At 49.4% G+C, this 15,022-nt stretch overlaps 1 protein-coding gene across 4 annotated transcripts; it reads left to right on the forward strand.

The window, feature by feature from the left end:
- The first annotated feature begins 83 nt into the window (after nucleotides 1-83).
- Nucleotides 84-14,935, forward strand: Cpsf4 (cleavage and polyadenylation specific factor 4). Of its 4 annotated transcripts, none has more exons than XM_052754470.1 (8): nucleotides 87-315; nucleotides 3,328-3,378; nucleotides 5,766-5,918; nucleotides 8,193-8,288; nucleotides 8,823-8,916; nucleotides 9,917-9,989; nucleotides 11,440-11,610; nucleotides 14,059-14,935. In XM_052754470.1, exons 1-8 carry the CDS (start codon nucleotides 213-215, stop codon nucleotides 14,125-14,127), a joined length of 810 nt encoding a protein of 269 aa, XP_052610430.1. In that variant the 5' UTR covers nucleotides 87-212; the 3' UTR covers nucleotides 14,128-14,935. The 4 variants fall into 4 exon arrangements, with proteins under 4 accessions (XP_052610428.1, XP_052610430.1, XP_052610431.1 ...); XM_052754471.1 differs by having other exon boundaries at nucleotides 11,515-11,610; XM_052754472.1 differs by having other exon boundaries at nucleotides 11,518-11,610.
- The last annotated feature ends 87 nt before the right edge of the window (nucleotides 14,936-15,022 follow it).

The raw sequence follows: 15,022 nt of genomic DNA on the forward strand, positions 1-15,022 counted from the left end.
CAGGCCTGAAGGAAAGGCAGGATTCCGCGCTCTATTGGCTGAGTCTGGGTGGTGGGCGGGGAAGAAATAGGGCCGGGGCGGACCTGGGCGCTCCCGGCATCCCTTGCGGGGCGGCGGTGGCGGCGGGATATAAGGAGGGGACGGCGGAGAGTGGTGTGAGTTGGAGGAGAGAGACGTGACGGGGAGCCGGGCCGGAGGCCGCCACCGCCGCCATGCAGGAAATCATCGCCAGCGTGGACCACATCAAGTTCGACTTGGAGATCGCCGTGGAGCAGCAGCTCGGGGCACAGCCGCTGCCCTTCCCTGGCATGGATAGTAAGCACGGGGCCCGGCGGGTGGGCGACGCCGATTCTGACCAGGGGCTTCCCCAACCCGGAGTCACGGGACCCTCACCCTCGCCCAGCTCTTCCTTTTCCGTCCTGGGACATCCCCGTGTCACTTAAACTCGGGAGCCCTTTCCTTGGATCCCTGATCCCGGGGCACTGTTCCTTGGCAATCCTCGGGACAGCAGGGCCGTGTCGGTTGTTGAGTAGTTCTTCAATGAATGCGTGTTATCCTTAAGAGGAACTCCCCTCTCCCACCCTGCTCCTACTAGAGCAAAGCTCTAGAATGACCCCCATTTCCACCTCTTTGGGTGCTCCTTTCTTACTTTCGTCAGAACTAGGCAGTTAGTAGACCTTCATTGCAGTCTTACTTGGGTCTTTTAACTCTTGGGAACTCCTTCCTTGTTGTGGAATTCTTTTTTCTTACTGCTCCACCTCCGGGTCTCTTGCCCCAACACAGGTCCCTGGGGGAACTTTAGCCCAGGCTCCCTCTACTGTCTCTCTTTAGGTGATGGTAGCTTTCCCATGCTGGTGGGATATCTTATGTTTGGGAGAGCAGCTCCAATTCAGACATAATCTGTCTTTGGCCAGGTCGTTCTTGCACGCACATTATGTCCACTCTTAAACAGTAGGCGTTCTCTTGACTTGTCGGCGCTACCTTGAGACCATGGGACAATACGTGTGGGCAGCTCTTTTCCTCCCACTCAACACCACAGATCCACAACTCTGTGGAGGTAGGTGCGGAGTAGTGAGAAGCCCCTCACGTGCTGTTCTCTTGGAGAGCCAGGGAGGTACATAGCATGGGTACCTCTCCAGCTCAGTTCCAGACCTGGTGGGTGCCCTCAACATTCGCTTCTTTTTTGTGGTTGTTTAGAGTATGTCAAAGCCCAGCAAGGCTACAGACCCTCCTTGCTGGTCCCTGTGATGATGCTCTTTAAGAAATGTAAATTTGCTGGGAGGTGGTGCCACACACCTTTAATCTCAGCACTTGGGAGGCATAAACAGGTGGATCTGTGTGAATTCAAGGCTAGCGTGTTCTACAAAGCGAGATCCAGGACAGGCTCCAAAGCCACAGAGAAACCCTGTCTCAAGAAAAAAAAAAAAAAAAGAAAGAAATGTAAATTCTGCCCTGAAGATGTGTTCTTATCCATCCTCCCAGTCCCCGTAACTGGATTTCTGACCTTAAAGAGGGGAGCAAGACTAACTTCTAAATAGAAAGATCACATGTACTCTTAGATAATAGTTTTGTTTTATTTTGCTATTGAGATGGTTTCATGTAGTCTAGGCTGGCCTGGAATTCCTTGTGTAGCTAGGGATGACCTTGAACTCCTGATCCTCCTTATACCTCCACTCCCAATTTCTGAAGTGCTGGGGATTGAACCCAGAGCTTTGTGCATGCTTGTCAGGCACTCTACCAACTGAGCTACATTTCCAGTCTTTGTTTTTTTCTTATTTATTTTTATTTGTTTTTGTGCCAAGGCTGACCTAGAATTTACTGTGTGGCCTGTGCTTTTCTTGAACTTGAAATCTTCGCACCTCAGTTCCCTTCTCGGGTACTGGGATCACCAGTGTACACCATCACACCCAGCAATACCTCTACATTCTACCACTTTTACTCTGACCTAGCAAGACCTGCCTGCTTCTGTGAAGCTGCTGAATTTCTTGAAAGTTAGCAATAGGAAGCACTTGAGTGGTCTTAAGGAATGCCATCTCTGGTTTTGTTTGTTTGTTTTTGTTTTTTGGTTTAGTTTTTCAAGACAGGGTTTCTCTGTAGCTTTTGAAGCCTATCCCAGAACTTGGCTTTATAGACCAGGCCGGCCTCAAACTCACAGAGATCCACCTGCCTTTGCCTCCTGAGTGTTGGGATCAAAGGCATGCTGGTTTTTGTTTGTTTGTTTGTTTGGTTTTTTTTTTTGGTTTTTCGACTCGGAGATTCCGACTGGCTCTGAGTACGAGTGCTGGGATTAAAGGCGTGTGCCACCACCACCTGGCTGGGTTTTTGTTTTTTAAGTTTGTTTTCTGAAAATACACACTGATTGAATCAGTGAAAACTGTTTATGAAGTCAAACCTGGCTGGTTTTTTGTTTTTTAAGTTTGTTTTCTGAAAATACACACTGATTGAATCAGTGAAGACTGTTTATGAAGTCAAACCTGGCTGGTTTTTTGTTTTTTAAGTTTGTTTTCTGAAAATACACACTGATTGAATCAGTGAAGACTGTTTATGAATTCAAGAATTATTCTTCAATCATGGCTGGTGAATTTCTAGATGCAATAGGTTAGATGGCCCTGGGCCCACTGACTGCTACCACATCCTGCCTCTATAGTTTTACTGTCCACCCAGAGCTGGCTGCACCATGGGGATGAAAGATCATGCTCCTTTGTAATTCCATGTGAACCTTGCATACTACGGGCTGGCTTGCTGTCTTTACTTACAGTATTCTCCTAGGCTAGTATCTCAGAGGCAACTGCCTGCTCTGGAATTTGTCCCTACTCAGAGGCCTCATCTACTCATTGTTATTTTCTGTGAGACCATTCATTCCCTCTCTCTGTGTCTCATGCTAATGTACCTGTAAATTAACTCTCCTGGGAGGTCTGAGCTGGGGGTAATTAACTTATTTCTGTGATCTTATGATCCTTCTTGCCTTCTCCACCCACTCTTAGATGTCTTGGAAGCTATGGGCTTTCAGGAGGTTCTCAGAAAGAACAATGATGTTTAGTTCCACTATACAGGTCACATTTCACGATTTGACTGAAACAAGTGGTGTTTGCTTTGAGACAGGGTCTCAATGTGTAGCCCTAGCTGGTCTGGAACTTAATATGTAGACCAGGCTAGCCTAGAACTCAGAGATTCACCTGCCTCTGCCTCTTGAGTGCTAGGATTACAGGTATTTGCCACCATGCCAGGCATGGGCTTTGTGGTTTTTGCCAGCTCAATACACCCTGGACTAAAGAGCCTCCCATTGGCACCTGGTGTTGGTTGATAACTAGCTCTTTCCTTTTACAGAGTCGGGGGCTGCTGTCTGTGAATTCTTTTTGAAAGCTGCCTGTGGCAAAGGTAAGACACTCTTGACTTCCTCACATCCTTCCTGAGGTACCCTACTTTTCCCCCTAGCAGATTTACAGGCCACCAGGTATCTGCTTGTATTGCTCTCCGTAGATAGGTGTCCCTAAATGAAGCTGTGGCTTGGAGAGGCTAGGAGGATGATGGTTCTACCCAAAACCTAAACACAGTCTGAGCCTGCCTAACTTAGAGGATGCTTTCTTGTGCCGTTTTTTTCTTCTCAGACATAGACAAAGGGAACATAGAGCCTCTCAGGAACTTTTCATTGTCCCAGAATTGCATGTGGCCACACCCAGTGTTTGAATACAGACTTTTTTTTTCTTTTTTTTTTTTTTTTAAAGAATTTCAGTGTGTACAAGCTGTTCCTTAGTCAAAGACTCCATCACTCTTTCTTCTGGGGTCTTGTTGACACTAACTAACCAGACCTCCACAGATGCTATGGGACTCTGGCTATCCATTGATTCATAGGTATTAGTGGGCAGGACCTTATGTATCATGCATACATCTGGGCATTTTTCTCCCTCTGGGAATTTATTTAGGAAAGTAAATTTTAACCAGAAGCTTGGCTAGGGAGCACAAACCTAGAGCAAAGGGATGGTTTGAATGGGTGGATTGGTCTAGTGAGTTTGGGCTCCACAGTACAGTCGCTTGCTGCTGAAGCAGAAGCCCTTGGAGGTGAACCAAACAGGTTTCCGGTCAGGACATCACTCCTTCATTGTGTCCTGATCTCATTCCCAAATGTTTGCTCAGCTCTTCTGCCCTCTGACTGTTGGGTAGCTAGACAGATATTGGCAGACTATTGTTTTTCTCAAACTTCCATAACATTGTCCATGGCTTCCTCTTGAGTCCATTTTTAAATTCTTTTATTAATGAGACTAAGAATCCCAAAAAGGACGCCAGGTCCCCAGATAATACACTATGGAGCTCCTGAAATTCCCCCAGGAATGGGACCACCCATCTTCTGCTACAGAGCCATCCTTAATTCATGGCACTATGGTCGTCGCATAGCCGCTAGCCACATACATGTGCTGACCAATTAAAGTCTTTAAGGGTAGTTCTTCAGTCACACTGCTGCTAACTCAGATGTTCAGCAGTCACATGGGCTAGTGGCTGCATTACTAGATAGTGAAAATGTAGAGCATTTCCTTCCACTGTGGCCAAAAGTTCTGGGCAGGGCTGGTCTCTGTCGTCTTTCTTAGTCACAGCCTTTTTCTCAGCAGACCTTCCAGCAGTCCTGGCAGGCCATCAGTTACAAGTGTGACATCCCCAGAGGATGGCTCTGTCCCATCCGGGTAGGACACATCCTGCTGCAGAAGGACACTGCTCCTGTTTGTGTATGTCACATCTCTTCAGTTACAAAGCTGACTTTAGTCTTGTGGCTGGAGAGCACTTTTAATAAGATGTGGCCTGCCTGGAGTCCATTCTGCTAATGGTCCTCTTTATCCTGTAAGGCTTATTCTTTTTAGCCCCCTTCCAACTTTTCTATTTCTACTAACTGTACTACTAGAACTAGTTTCTGTTTGTTTAAGGAACCAACTGACCCCTACCCCAGGCTTATTATGTATCTGTCTTATACTATATTATGACATGATATTTTAGTGTTTTGTTGTTTTGAGACAGGATCTCACTGTGTAGCCCTGACTGGCCTGGAACTCCCTGTGTAGACCAAGGTGGCTTTAAACTCACAGGAATCTGCATGCCTTTGTCTCATGGGTACTGGGATTAAAGGTGTGTGTCACAACACCCCCACAGTATTCTAGTTGTGTGGGTTTTTTGTTGTTGTTGTTTTGTTTTTTGCTTTTTGGATTTTTTAGGCAGGGTTTCTCTGTAGCTTTGGAGCCTTTCCTGGAACTCACCCTGTAGACCAGGCTGGCCTCGAACTCACAGAGATCCGCCTGCCTCTGCCTCCCAAGTGCTGGGATTAAAGGCATGCACTACCACCACCCATCTCCAGTTGTGTTTTTCTAAAATACTTTAAACTCAAATACATGCCTATTAAAATATAAAGTGAGGCTAGAGAGATGACCCAGTGGTTAAGAGCACTGGCTGCTCTTCCAGAGGACCCAAGTTCAATTCCCAGCACCCACATGGCAACTCCAACCATCTGTAACTCCAATTCCAGGACATCTGACACCCTCCCCCACTTTCTGGCCTCTGCAGACACTATGGACAAATGTGGTGGTACACAGACAGGCAAAACACTTGTACGCCCACAAAATGCAGTGTTTGCTTGTATACCTCCTAAATCCACATTGCCTTCTCCACAGACACCTCTGCTGGTTTCAGGCAGTTTAAAGCAGTGTAGGATGACGACAGCTCTCCAGCAGCCCCTAGGTTAATTTCCAACTGAGCCTGTATATCTTTTCACTCTTCCTTGGCAGGGGGCATGTGTCCATTCCGCCACATTAGTGGTGAGAAGACAGTTGTGTGCAAACACTGGCTGAGAGGACTGTGCAAGAAAGGGGACCAGTGCGAGTTCTTGCATGAGTACGACATGACCAAGATGCCCGAGTGCTACTTTTACTCCAAGTTCGGTAAGGCACATAGAATCCTGGGAGGCTCTGCTGAGAGCCAAGCCCCAGGGGCCCAGTGGATGCTCAGGGCCCACTGCATCTCTGTTTCTCCCATCTTGCCAGAACTTGGACAGAGCCTGGGGGCCTGAGCTGGTCCTTCTGTAAGGGGGAGTTACTGTTCTCTGTGGTAGCTTTATGTCCTCGTGGAACTTCAGGGTTTGGAGCACTTTGGGATATTGAGACTTAACAAGGGTCCCAGTGAGTGAGCAAGGAAGCCGAGTGGAAACTTTGTCTTTGCTCATGGCAGCCTTATCCGTAAAATTCTGGCTTGGTCACTGATCGCCCCCAGCCTGATTTTCTTCATTCTTTCTGGGAGTATGATCCTAGGTAGTTGTATGGCTATTCCAGCAGTCCTTGTAATAGCAAGTCTGGGGCTGTCTGTCTTCTGGTGGACGTGAACCTTCTCTTCCCATGAAACTAAGATTGCTTTTCACTCTGATGAGAGGTCATGAGGCCCCTACTGTTTGGAGTGGCCTTATGGAGAAGCAGGGGCAGAGCGGAAGGGATAGGGCTGGCACAGAACTTAGTCCGCAAGAGCTTTGCTCTGGTCTGCTGTTAGTGGTGTCTCAGGAAGCTCTGTTGGTCAGCCCAAAGGCTTCTGTGGCCTCAGGCCCTGTACACTGCCAAGAAGGAAGTCATAAGGCTTCCAGAGGCTATATGGTAAGCTGAGTACTGGGCATGTATTGAGCTTTCAAAGCACTGTTACTAGAGGAGATTTTGGTTGTTCCGGCATCCCATCGTGCTTGGGGTTTGTTCTTATTGTGGGTTTTTTTTCTGTTTGTTTTTGTTTTTGTTTTGGTTGTTGCTCTATATTGGTCTGTATTTACTGTATAGACCTGGCTTGTCTTGACTATTTAGTGAACCCCCTACCTCTCTGTCTCCCAAGTGCTGGACTAACAGGTAAGAGTCACCATGCCTGGCTTTGGATGCTGGCACCTTCGTTTCGTTTCTTTTCTTTTTTTTTTAATGACATTATTTATAGTTGGTGATAACTCTTGCTTGTTTTGCTTTGTTTTTTGAAGCAGTATAAGCTGGGAGGCCAAAACGACAGAAATAAGATGCAGGCTTCCTAGCTCCCTGCCTTCTCAAGCTTGTCCCATTTGCCACATCCATCATTACCATCTTACCTGTCATCCACAGCAGCAGGGCCCACCCTCTGCAGGCTGTCTTGGGGTATCCCTCTTTTTGGCTGATGGCCACAGTCCAAGTATGTTCCCATGTCTCTGTTGGCCCCTTTGCCTGCCGGTCCCTTGTAGAGCAGTCTGCCTTGTGCAGATACTGCAGCTACAGCTGCTGGCAGATGAGCAACACACTGTGTTAAGGATCCGCTCCCTCTAGGTGTTAAAGGGACAGTCCTTTTCTTGCATGCTAGAGTCTTGCTCCAGTGGCCCAGAGTCAGGTCATTGATAAACTAGGGGTATAATGGAGAATTGGTCATGAGAAATGTTTTGTAAGATATGAATTGGCAGGTTGGGGATTTAGCTCAGTGGTAGAGCGCTTGTCTAGCGAGCGTAAGGCCCTGAGTTCGGTCCTCAGCTCAGGGGTGGGGGGTGGGGGTAGGGAATATGAATTGGCTTCAGCAGAGTAATCTGGGAAGGTCCCAGAGGGAAATCTTGAGATGGAGGCTAAGAAAGGACCAGTAGTAACTGAGGATTCATCTTGGCAACAGGGAAGTCATTGTGGCTAGGTGAAGGGCACTGGGTCTATAAGCAAGTGGGCTGGGGCATTCCTCTGCACTGTAGGTAGAATGTTAGCATTGATTGCAGAGGGCAGTGTAGAGGTGCGTCCTCATGCTGCGGGTCCAGCACCTGATGCTCCTGAGATGTGCTGGTTACACATGGTATCTTCAGCAAGACTTACCCATTGCCACCACAGAGACCCAGCTTTAACTACCATATAGTTCTAATATTTCTCCTAAAAGTTAGAGTTCCTCAAACCTTCTCTGTGACAGCTCATAGATGTGAAGAGTCAGCAGAATAGTGATTTCCTGGTCTCAATGGATACACTTTAATATCTGGTCCCCCACTCCTTTGGGATGCCACAGGCTGAGATGCCCTAGTACCCTCCCAGCAGCAGTGATGTGTGTGGAGGCAGGACTAGTTGTAGCTTCTCAGACTTTGCCCTCAGCTGGTATGTGAGCAGGCTGGTCCTGGACACTAGAACCACCTGATCCCTTTGCTTCGGGAGACAGTCCTAGCACAGTTCCATGAAGCTATGTGTCCACATTTCCTGCAGGGGAATGCAGCAACAAGGAGTGCCCCTTCCTGCACATCGACCCTGAGTCCAAGATCAAGGACTGCCCTTGGTATGACCGCGGCTTCTGTAAGCATGGTAGGTGATGAGGCCTTCCTCAGGTCCACCTGATCCCCTAGGCTACCAGATGATCCTCTTGAGGCATCACTTCCCCTACCCTACCTGGCTCAGCAAAACCTGATGTGCTGTGGCCAGTGAGACTTGCTATCTATCTGTCTGTCTATCTATCTATCTATTTCCCTTGTGGCAGAGTCTCACTGTTATAGCCCAAGCTCTTTAAACTCAGTTCTCTTCTGTTGGTCTCCCAAGTGCTGGGATTTCAGCTGGGCACTACCACGCCTGCCTGTGGAGCATTTTCCTACCCTTCATTTCCCTCAAGCCTCCCAAGGAAGCTGTGAGCATGTGTTCCCACTTGCATTTTTGATAAGCTCAGCATGGAGAGGCTAGGGTGCTACACACTGTCCCTGCTGAATAAGGCAGGAAGCCAGGATCTGAAGCCGCTCTGTACCTCTGTACCTCTGGCAGTCTAAGCAGGGCTCTGACTGTAGTGGCACACTTAGGCATTGCCTCACTGAAAGGAAGTCTGAATGACCTGAATGCGGGGCTTTGCAGGTCCCCTGTGCAGGCACCGGCACACTCGGAGAGTCATTTGTGTGAATTACCTCGTTGGATTCTGCCCTGAGGGACCTTCATGTAAATTCATGCAGTGAGTATCCTGATACCAGCTTTGCTGCTGCCCCTCTGGGGACATCCTAGGTGCAGCTGGGCTTGGGGTCTGGGTGGAGCTGGGAGGTGGGGAGGAGCCACTGCTATGTCTGCTGCTGCGTCTACTTCTAGAGCCCAAAGGCAGCTCTGCCTAGCCCAGCATTTAACCATCTGTGAGCTGTGGGCCATTGAGGAATCTGGTGAAAGCTATGAGCCCTGTATTCCAGGGAAATTTCCTTGTGGGAATTAGAGATTCACCTGTACTGGCCCTGAGTTTGGTGTTCCATATATAGTAAGTAGTTCATGGACCACAGACAGGTGGAAGAGAGAGAATGTCGTTTCCCATACACAACCCCTGAGGTTCAGGGCTCAGTCAGTGGTGTTGGTCGAGTGCAGAGCCATTTGGACCTCTGAAGCTGGGCTCTTCTTGTACCACAGGATTAGCATCCTTCTCCTAGTCCATAGCCTTGACCTTGAGAATCTAAGTTCCTTACTAGTTGTGGAACTGGGCTTCTGTCTGAAGTGATAATGGGGACTGAAGAGAGCTTTCCCTTTTACTGCTGCTTTAGTCCACATTCCCAACCTGCAGCAGTTGTATAGCTACCTGGTTTGTGTTGTGGTCTCTGCCTTAATGAAGGCAAATGGCCAGTGCTGCTACTGGGTCCTGCTCCTAGATGAAAACCCTGGAGCTTGCATCTGGTCCAGGGATGCCTGCTTATCACCGAATAGTGCTTCTGTGCATTGTCAGGAGGTCCTGACACTCCAATTAGACCGCATGGGGAAGGGGATTCCATGCATGCCTCCTCTCCTGCCCAGCACAAGTACCAGGAAGACCATGCCTTCCTTTAGAGCAGCACTTGCCCAAGGGCTCCACCATCCATTCTTTTGTGCCAGTCTCGCCCTGGGTCCTAAAGTTTGGGATGTTTTGCTCAGAGGGTAAGTGTGGCTTTCAAAACACCACCTGGCCTAACCTCTCATGCCCTGTCATCTTCTCTGACTAGCCCTCGATTTGAACTGCCCATGGGAACTACTGAGCAGCCCCCACTACCACAGCAGACACAGCCTCCAGCAAAGGTATTGTACCCTGGTTGCTCCTGGCCACAGTGGCCTCATTATCCACTCAGTGTGAGGTCTGCTATAAACCCCCCTGGGGGTGGGGGGGCTTGTGAGGAGGGTAAAGGGGGAAGCAGGAGAGAGGCGATGTACTCTCTCATTGCAACAGAAAAATCAGAGCGAAGCAGTTTGCTTCTTTTAGAAATGGAGGGCAGCAAGCCCCAGAGCAGGTGGGAGATGGGTCCATGTAGCAGAATCATTGTAAACATGGACTGTGCAGTTCTGGCTCAGTGGTGTCTGCCTTGGGAACTGAGCCAGGGCACAGGGACTGGGCCCACATTGGCTGTTCTTGCTTCTGAGCCAGAACCTTCCCTTTACAAAGGAAGAAACTTGGCCTTCTGGAGGGAGGGATTTACCTGATGGGTTACTGTCAAGCAGTGGCAGAAATAAGAGCATGACCAAGATTGACTGATAACTGGTTAGTGTCAGCATGGCTCCAGTGGGGATTACTGTCACAAACAGGAATAAAAGATTAGCCAGCCCCACAATCTAGTCAGTGTTTATCCCTAAGCACAAGGAAAGAGGGAAGTGCCATGGATAAACGGGGATGTATAGTAGTACTCAAACCAGGGTACCCTGGGCTTGCTGACAGGAGTGGGCCCAGAGGAAGGGCTGGCCTGCATGACAGGCAGGGCCTTCAGCACCTATACATAAGCTGACTGCACTCCAGAAGCCTCACTTCGGCTGGCTGGCTTTAAGTCAGGAACCATGTCCCCTTTCAGTCCTTCCATTGCCAGAGCCTAAAGGGGCTGCACAGACCCCACCCTTAGGAGATGGTGGCACCAAGCAAATCAGACTTCCTGAGGAGAGCCAGGCAGTCCCTGGCACAAGTGCAGCTTATAGCCTGGGGGTTCCTAGCTCTAGCCTGACATTTCCTGGGTCAGAGCCAAGATCCCATCTGGTTGGAGGTGCCTAGCTCTGGAATCCCCACCTAAGAGCCCCACTCCCCTTTCCCATGTGACTCCCTAGAGGAGGGCCCTCTCAGCCCTAGACTGCAGGCCAGTGTGTCAGGCTCCAACTGTTTTTCTGTGACTGTTGCTCGCCGTGTAGGCTGCTAAACATCTGGCTGAACCAAGCGTTCATCCTGACCTGAAGCTAGAACCTCAAACAAAAGTAAGGCCTGATCATGCCCTCACCCCACTGCCCAGAGACTTCCTCTCGTCTCTTCCATGTTTTCTTTTCTACTTTTAGTTCTTGTCTTTGTGTGTCTGCATGGTGTTTTTCAGACAGCAGCTCCTGCCATCATCACCAGAACCTTCTTTTCGGCCCACTCTCCTGGGGCAGGCCATTGCAGAAGCCCTCTTCCTGCTGGTCATGCGGGAGAGGTCCCGTCCTCTTTTTTTCTGTCCCCATTGGTAGTCCACGTGCACGTGTTTTCCGCAGTAAAACCGTGTTGTGTAACTCTTTCCAGCAAAGTAACAATCCGCCATTACAAAGGTCGTCCTCCTTGATCCAGTTAACGAGTCAGAACTCTTCTCCCAATCAGCAGAGAGCCCCGCAGGTCATTGGGGTCATGCAGAGTCAAAACAGCAGTGCAGGCAACCGGGGACCCCGGCCGTTGGAGCAGGTCACTTGCTACAAGGTGAGTCCCTGGGGTGGGGGTGGGGGTCATTGGAGGACAGGGCAGGGTCTCAGTTAGTGGTCATTCCCTCACTCCTCGGATGTGTGGTTATTGTTGAACATTAAGATGCCATTGCTGGTTCGAAGAGTAAAGGTGGGCTCGTCACCATCCTCCTTCCTGCGCTGCCCAGACAGGGTGGAGGAAGGTACACACTATGCTTTGAAATGAGAATTTCTAAAAAGGGTAGAGGAACAAAATGGAAATGCTTCAGGGCAGAGTGATGCTCAAAGCAGCCCATGTGTGCATGGCAAAGGCACAGGACAAAGTTTGGGCCCACACTGGCAGGAACTGGATTAGGAGCCCAGCCTATACAAGAAATGAACTCTCGGTGATAGGCCCAGTCTCATGAGAGTCTGTAGTTGCTTGCTAGACCTTACATGAGTTTGGGCTTGTGTGTGCATCTTTGGTGAGAGCTAAAAAGTTAAAAGCTTGAGGGTGTACCACTGTATCTGACAGGAACAAGCCCTCATGCTCTGAGGGATGTGTCCACAACTAGACTTCTGAAGGATGAACTTATGATTAAAAAAATCACAAAACATGCTGGGAAATGTTCCACATGGTGAGTCAGCAGTGACACCACAGAACTAGATGTATGAGGACTTCAGGTGTGGGAGGCGGGTCCGTGGGTAAGACATTTGTAACCATGGGTACCAGAGTTTGATCCTTAGCACCTGTGTGCATCCCAGGTGGGCATGGCAGCTTGTCTACCCAGCTCACTAGTGAAGACAAGATCCTGGGGCTAGGTGAGCCAGTCAGTGAGCTCTCGGCTCATTTGAGAGCCTGCCTCAGTGAAGTAGAGAGAAGGAACACTACGTCACTATGTTTGGGGCCTCCACACATGGGCAAACACACATACATGTAGGAATGCGCACGCATGCACGCACATGCACTCTTAGAGCAAGCCTAATCTATCCTTTCTTTATGTAAAACCTTAGGATCATTCCATGGCTATGCATGAAAGTCTGATCTTTTTCAGAGGCTACATAACCACAGCTTATTTCACCAGGTCTGTTAAAAGACAAATTATTTATGGCTTTTGTTCCTAACAATAGCACTGATTTGAACACTTTGGTGTTAGTTAATTCTTGTCTGATGTCCACTGACATCTGCTTTTTGCTGGCTTGTGAGTCACAGGGTGTTCATACACATTGGCCTTAGGCAGTGCTATACAGCTAGGCATTGTTTGATACCATGCTCTATCCCGGAGAAGTTTCTATTCCTGGAGGAAGGGAAGGAAGTGCTTAAGGAAAACTCAAAGGGAAAGTGTGTATGGATTCGGGTGCACTAAATTTCTGACTTGTTGGAGCTGGTTCTTCAGCACTAAGATAAGGGATCTGTGGAGCTGGGGAGGGAGAGCTTTCCTGGTCATTTCTCAAAGACGGCATCCTAAAGCAGCGTAGCTGTCATCGTGCTTCCATCTAGCACCATGCAGCAGCTTCCTCTATGAAGCAAACACTCAGGTCCTGAGACTAACAAGATGGGGTTAGGGATACTGACCACTACCACAGGACAGACCGTTACCCAGGACCAGCTATGGAGACAAGTGTATGTGCCTGGTCCTGGAATGGGGCTTCCTGGTGGTCACATCAGTCCACTGGCTGCTAATCTACACCAGTCATCAACACAGAAGCCACATCTGAGTAGTGGTATGGTAATACATGCCTTTAAACTCCGCACATGCGAGCCAGAAGCAGGCAGATCTCTGAGTTCAAGGCCAGCCAGGGCTACCCAATGTGAGACCTTCAAGTGCTGGATACTGACAGGCTGCCACTAAGGAAGCCAGGACTGAGTTGGCATGGGCATGGGGACCTGATGGAGAATCAGCACCGAATTGTGGTCCCTTGCAATCTCCTGCCCTTTTGTTCAGTGTTAGACCAAGGCTGCTGTTCATTTCTGGATAATTCTCTCTTGAGGCAGTAGAACAGGTACTACAGAATGGCTAAGTTAGGGTTAGTTATAGCTCTGTCAGGTGACAGCTATACCTTCTCCAGGTTGAGGGACTGAGATTGCTCTGGCCCTGTGGTCAAAGCCTGTCCTCAAATAGTTGGAAATGTGTACAAGATCCAGGGGGGAAAGCTAGACCCACCCTCAGTGTTCTCAGCAATGGCTCCCTGAATTGGGGCAGGAGCCTGGCAGTTTCTTTCGGGTTGGTCCCTCCTATCTTTTCTAGGAACCCCAGACATTGGCTCAGAGGTAAGGTGATTGGCCTGCCCTGTGGAGGGGCAGGTGGGGAGCTCCTAGGTGCTGGGGGAGCCTGTTGGGCAGGCTTGGGTCCAGTACAGGTACAGTGGGGCTGGGGAGCTGCTCCCTGTGTCAGCCCTGTTGCCTCTTCTGAGCTTCTTCACAGGCACTGCCTTAGATAGCATACCAACTCTCACGCTTTTCTCTTTCCTTCCCTCCTGTTCCCAGTGTGGTGAAAAAGGACACTACGCCAACAGATGCACCAAAGGGCATCTGGCCTTTCTCAGTGGACAGTGACAGCAGCTGGAATCTGTGGAGCAGCCCGAGAGCCCTGCTGTTGGGAACAAGCACTTGGCTGCTGAATGGAGTGCTGGCAGGACTTTGCTAGAGCCGCAGGCACACTTGCCAGGGCACATTCGAGGGGCCATGTCTGTCCTATCACTTTGCTGTAATCTTTTTTTTTTTTTAAGAAGGAACGTGTGCTTCAGTTGGTTCCCTGGGCCAGTTTGCTTGGACGTCAGTGCCTCATTTTTTTTGGACTCCCTGCACACTGCCCTCTGGGGACAGAGAAGCTGGGAAGGACTGCTTCTTGGTCTTGTGTGGAAGATGGCCAGCAGTCCCCCTCAGGGCCTCATTAAACACCAGCACCTGGAGAGGATGGGTGGACCATGTGGAGCTGTGGCCAGGTCAGCCTGCTTTCTCCATGTCCAGCTGAAGCCTCAAGCTGTGCCTATGTGACTTGAACAGGGAGCCCTTCCTGACAGACTTGGAGCATCCACTGCCTGGCCTGGCCCTGGCACATTGTGGTGTCAGGCTCCCAGGCGGAGCTGCTTTTCTGGGCTTGCTTTCTCGGGGAGCCCTGACCGTGCTTCGGGTACACCTTCAGCCAGTGCTGCAGACCACCTTAAATAGCTCACCCAACTGATCTGCGCCTACCTCCTGCCAAGCAAGCTCTGTCACTCAGACCCTGTGGCATGCAGAGGCCACCCATCCTTGAGCCAAGAAAATGTGAATCCATCACCTGCAACCTGCTGGGCGAGTGGGCCTATCTAAGTTCAGTTACAAGAATACTTTTTATGAAGTTGATTAAAAAGCTTGTTTTTTAGCCTGCGTTTCATTACTTTAGGGACTTAGCATATTATACCTCATGTTACCTTTGATGATATCTAGTCATCCAAGCCAGGCCTAGCTC

The sequence above is a fragment of the Peromyscus californicus genome, unplaced genomic scaffold (genome assembly GCF_007827085.1).
Source record: "Peromyscus californicus insignis strain IS unplaced genomic scaffold, ASM782708v3 Scaffold_2__1_contigs__length_46816999, whole genome shotgun sequence".
Taxonomy (NCBI): Eukaryota; Metazoa; Chordata; class Mammalia; order Rodentia; family Cricetidae; genus Peromyscus; species Peromyscus californicus.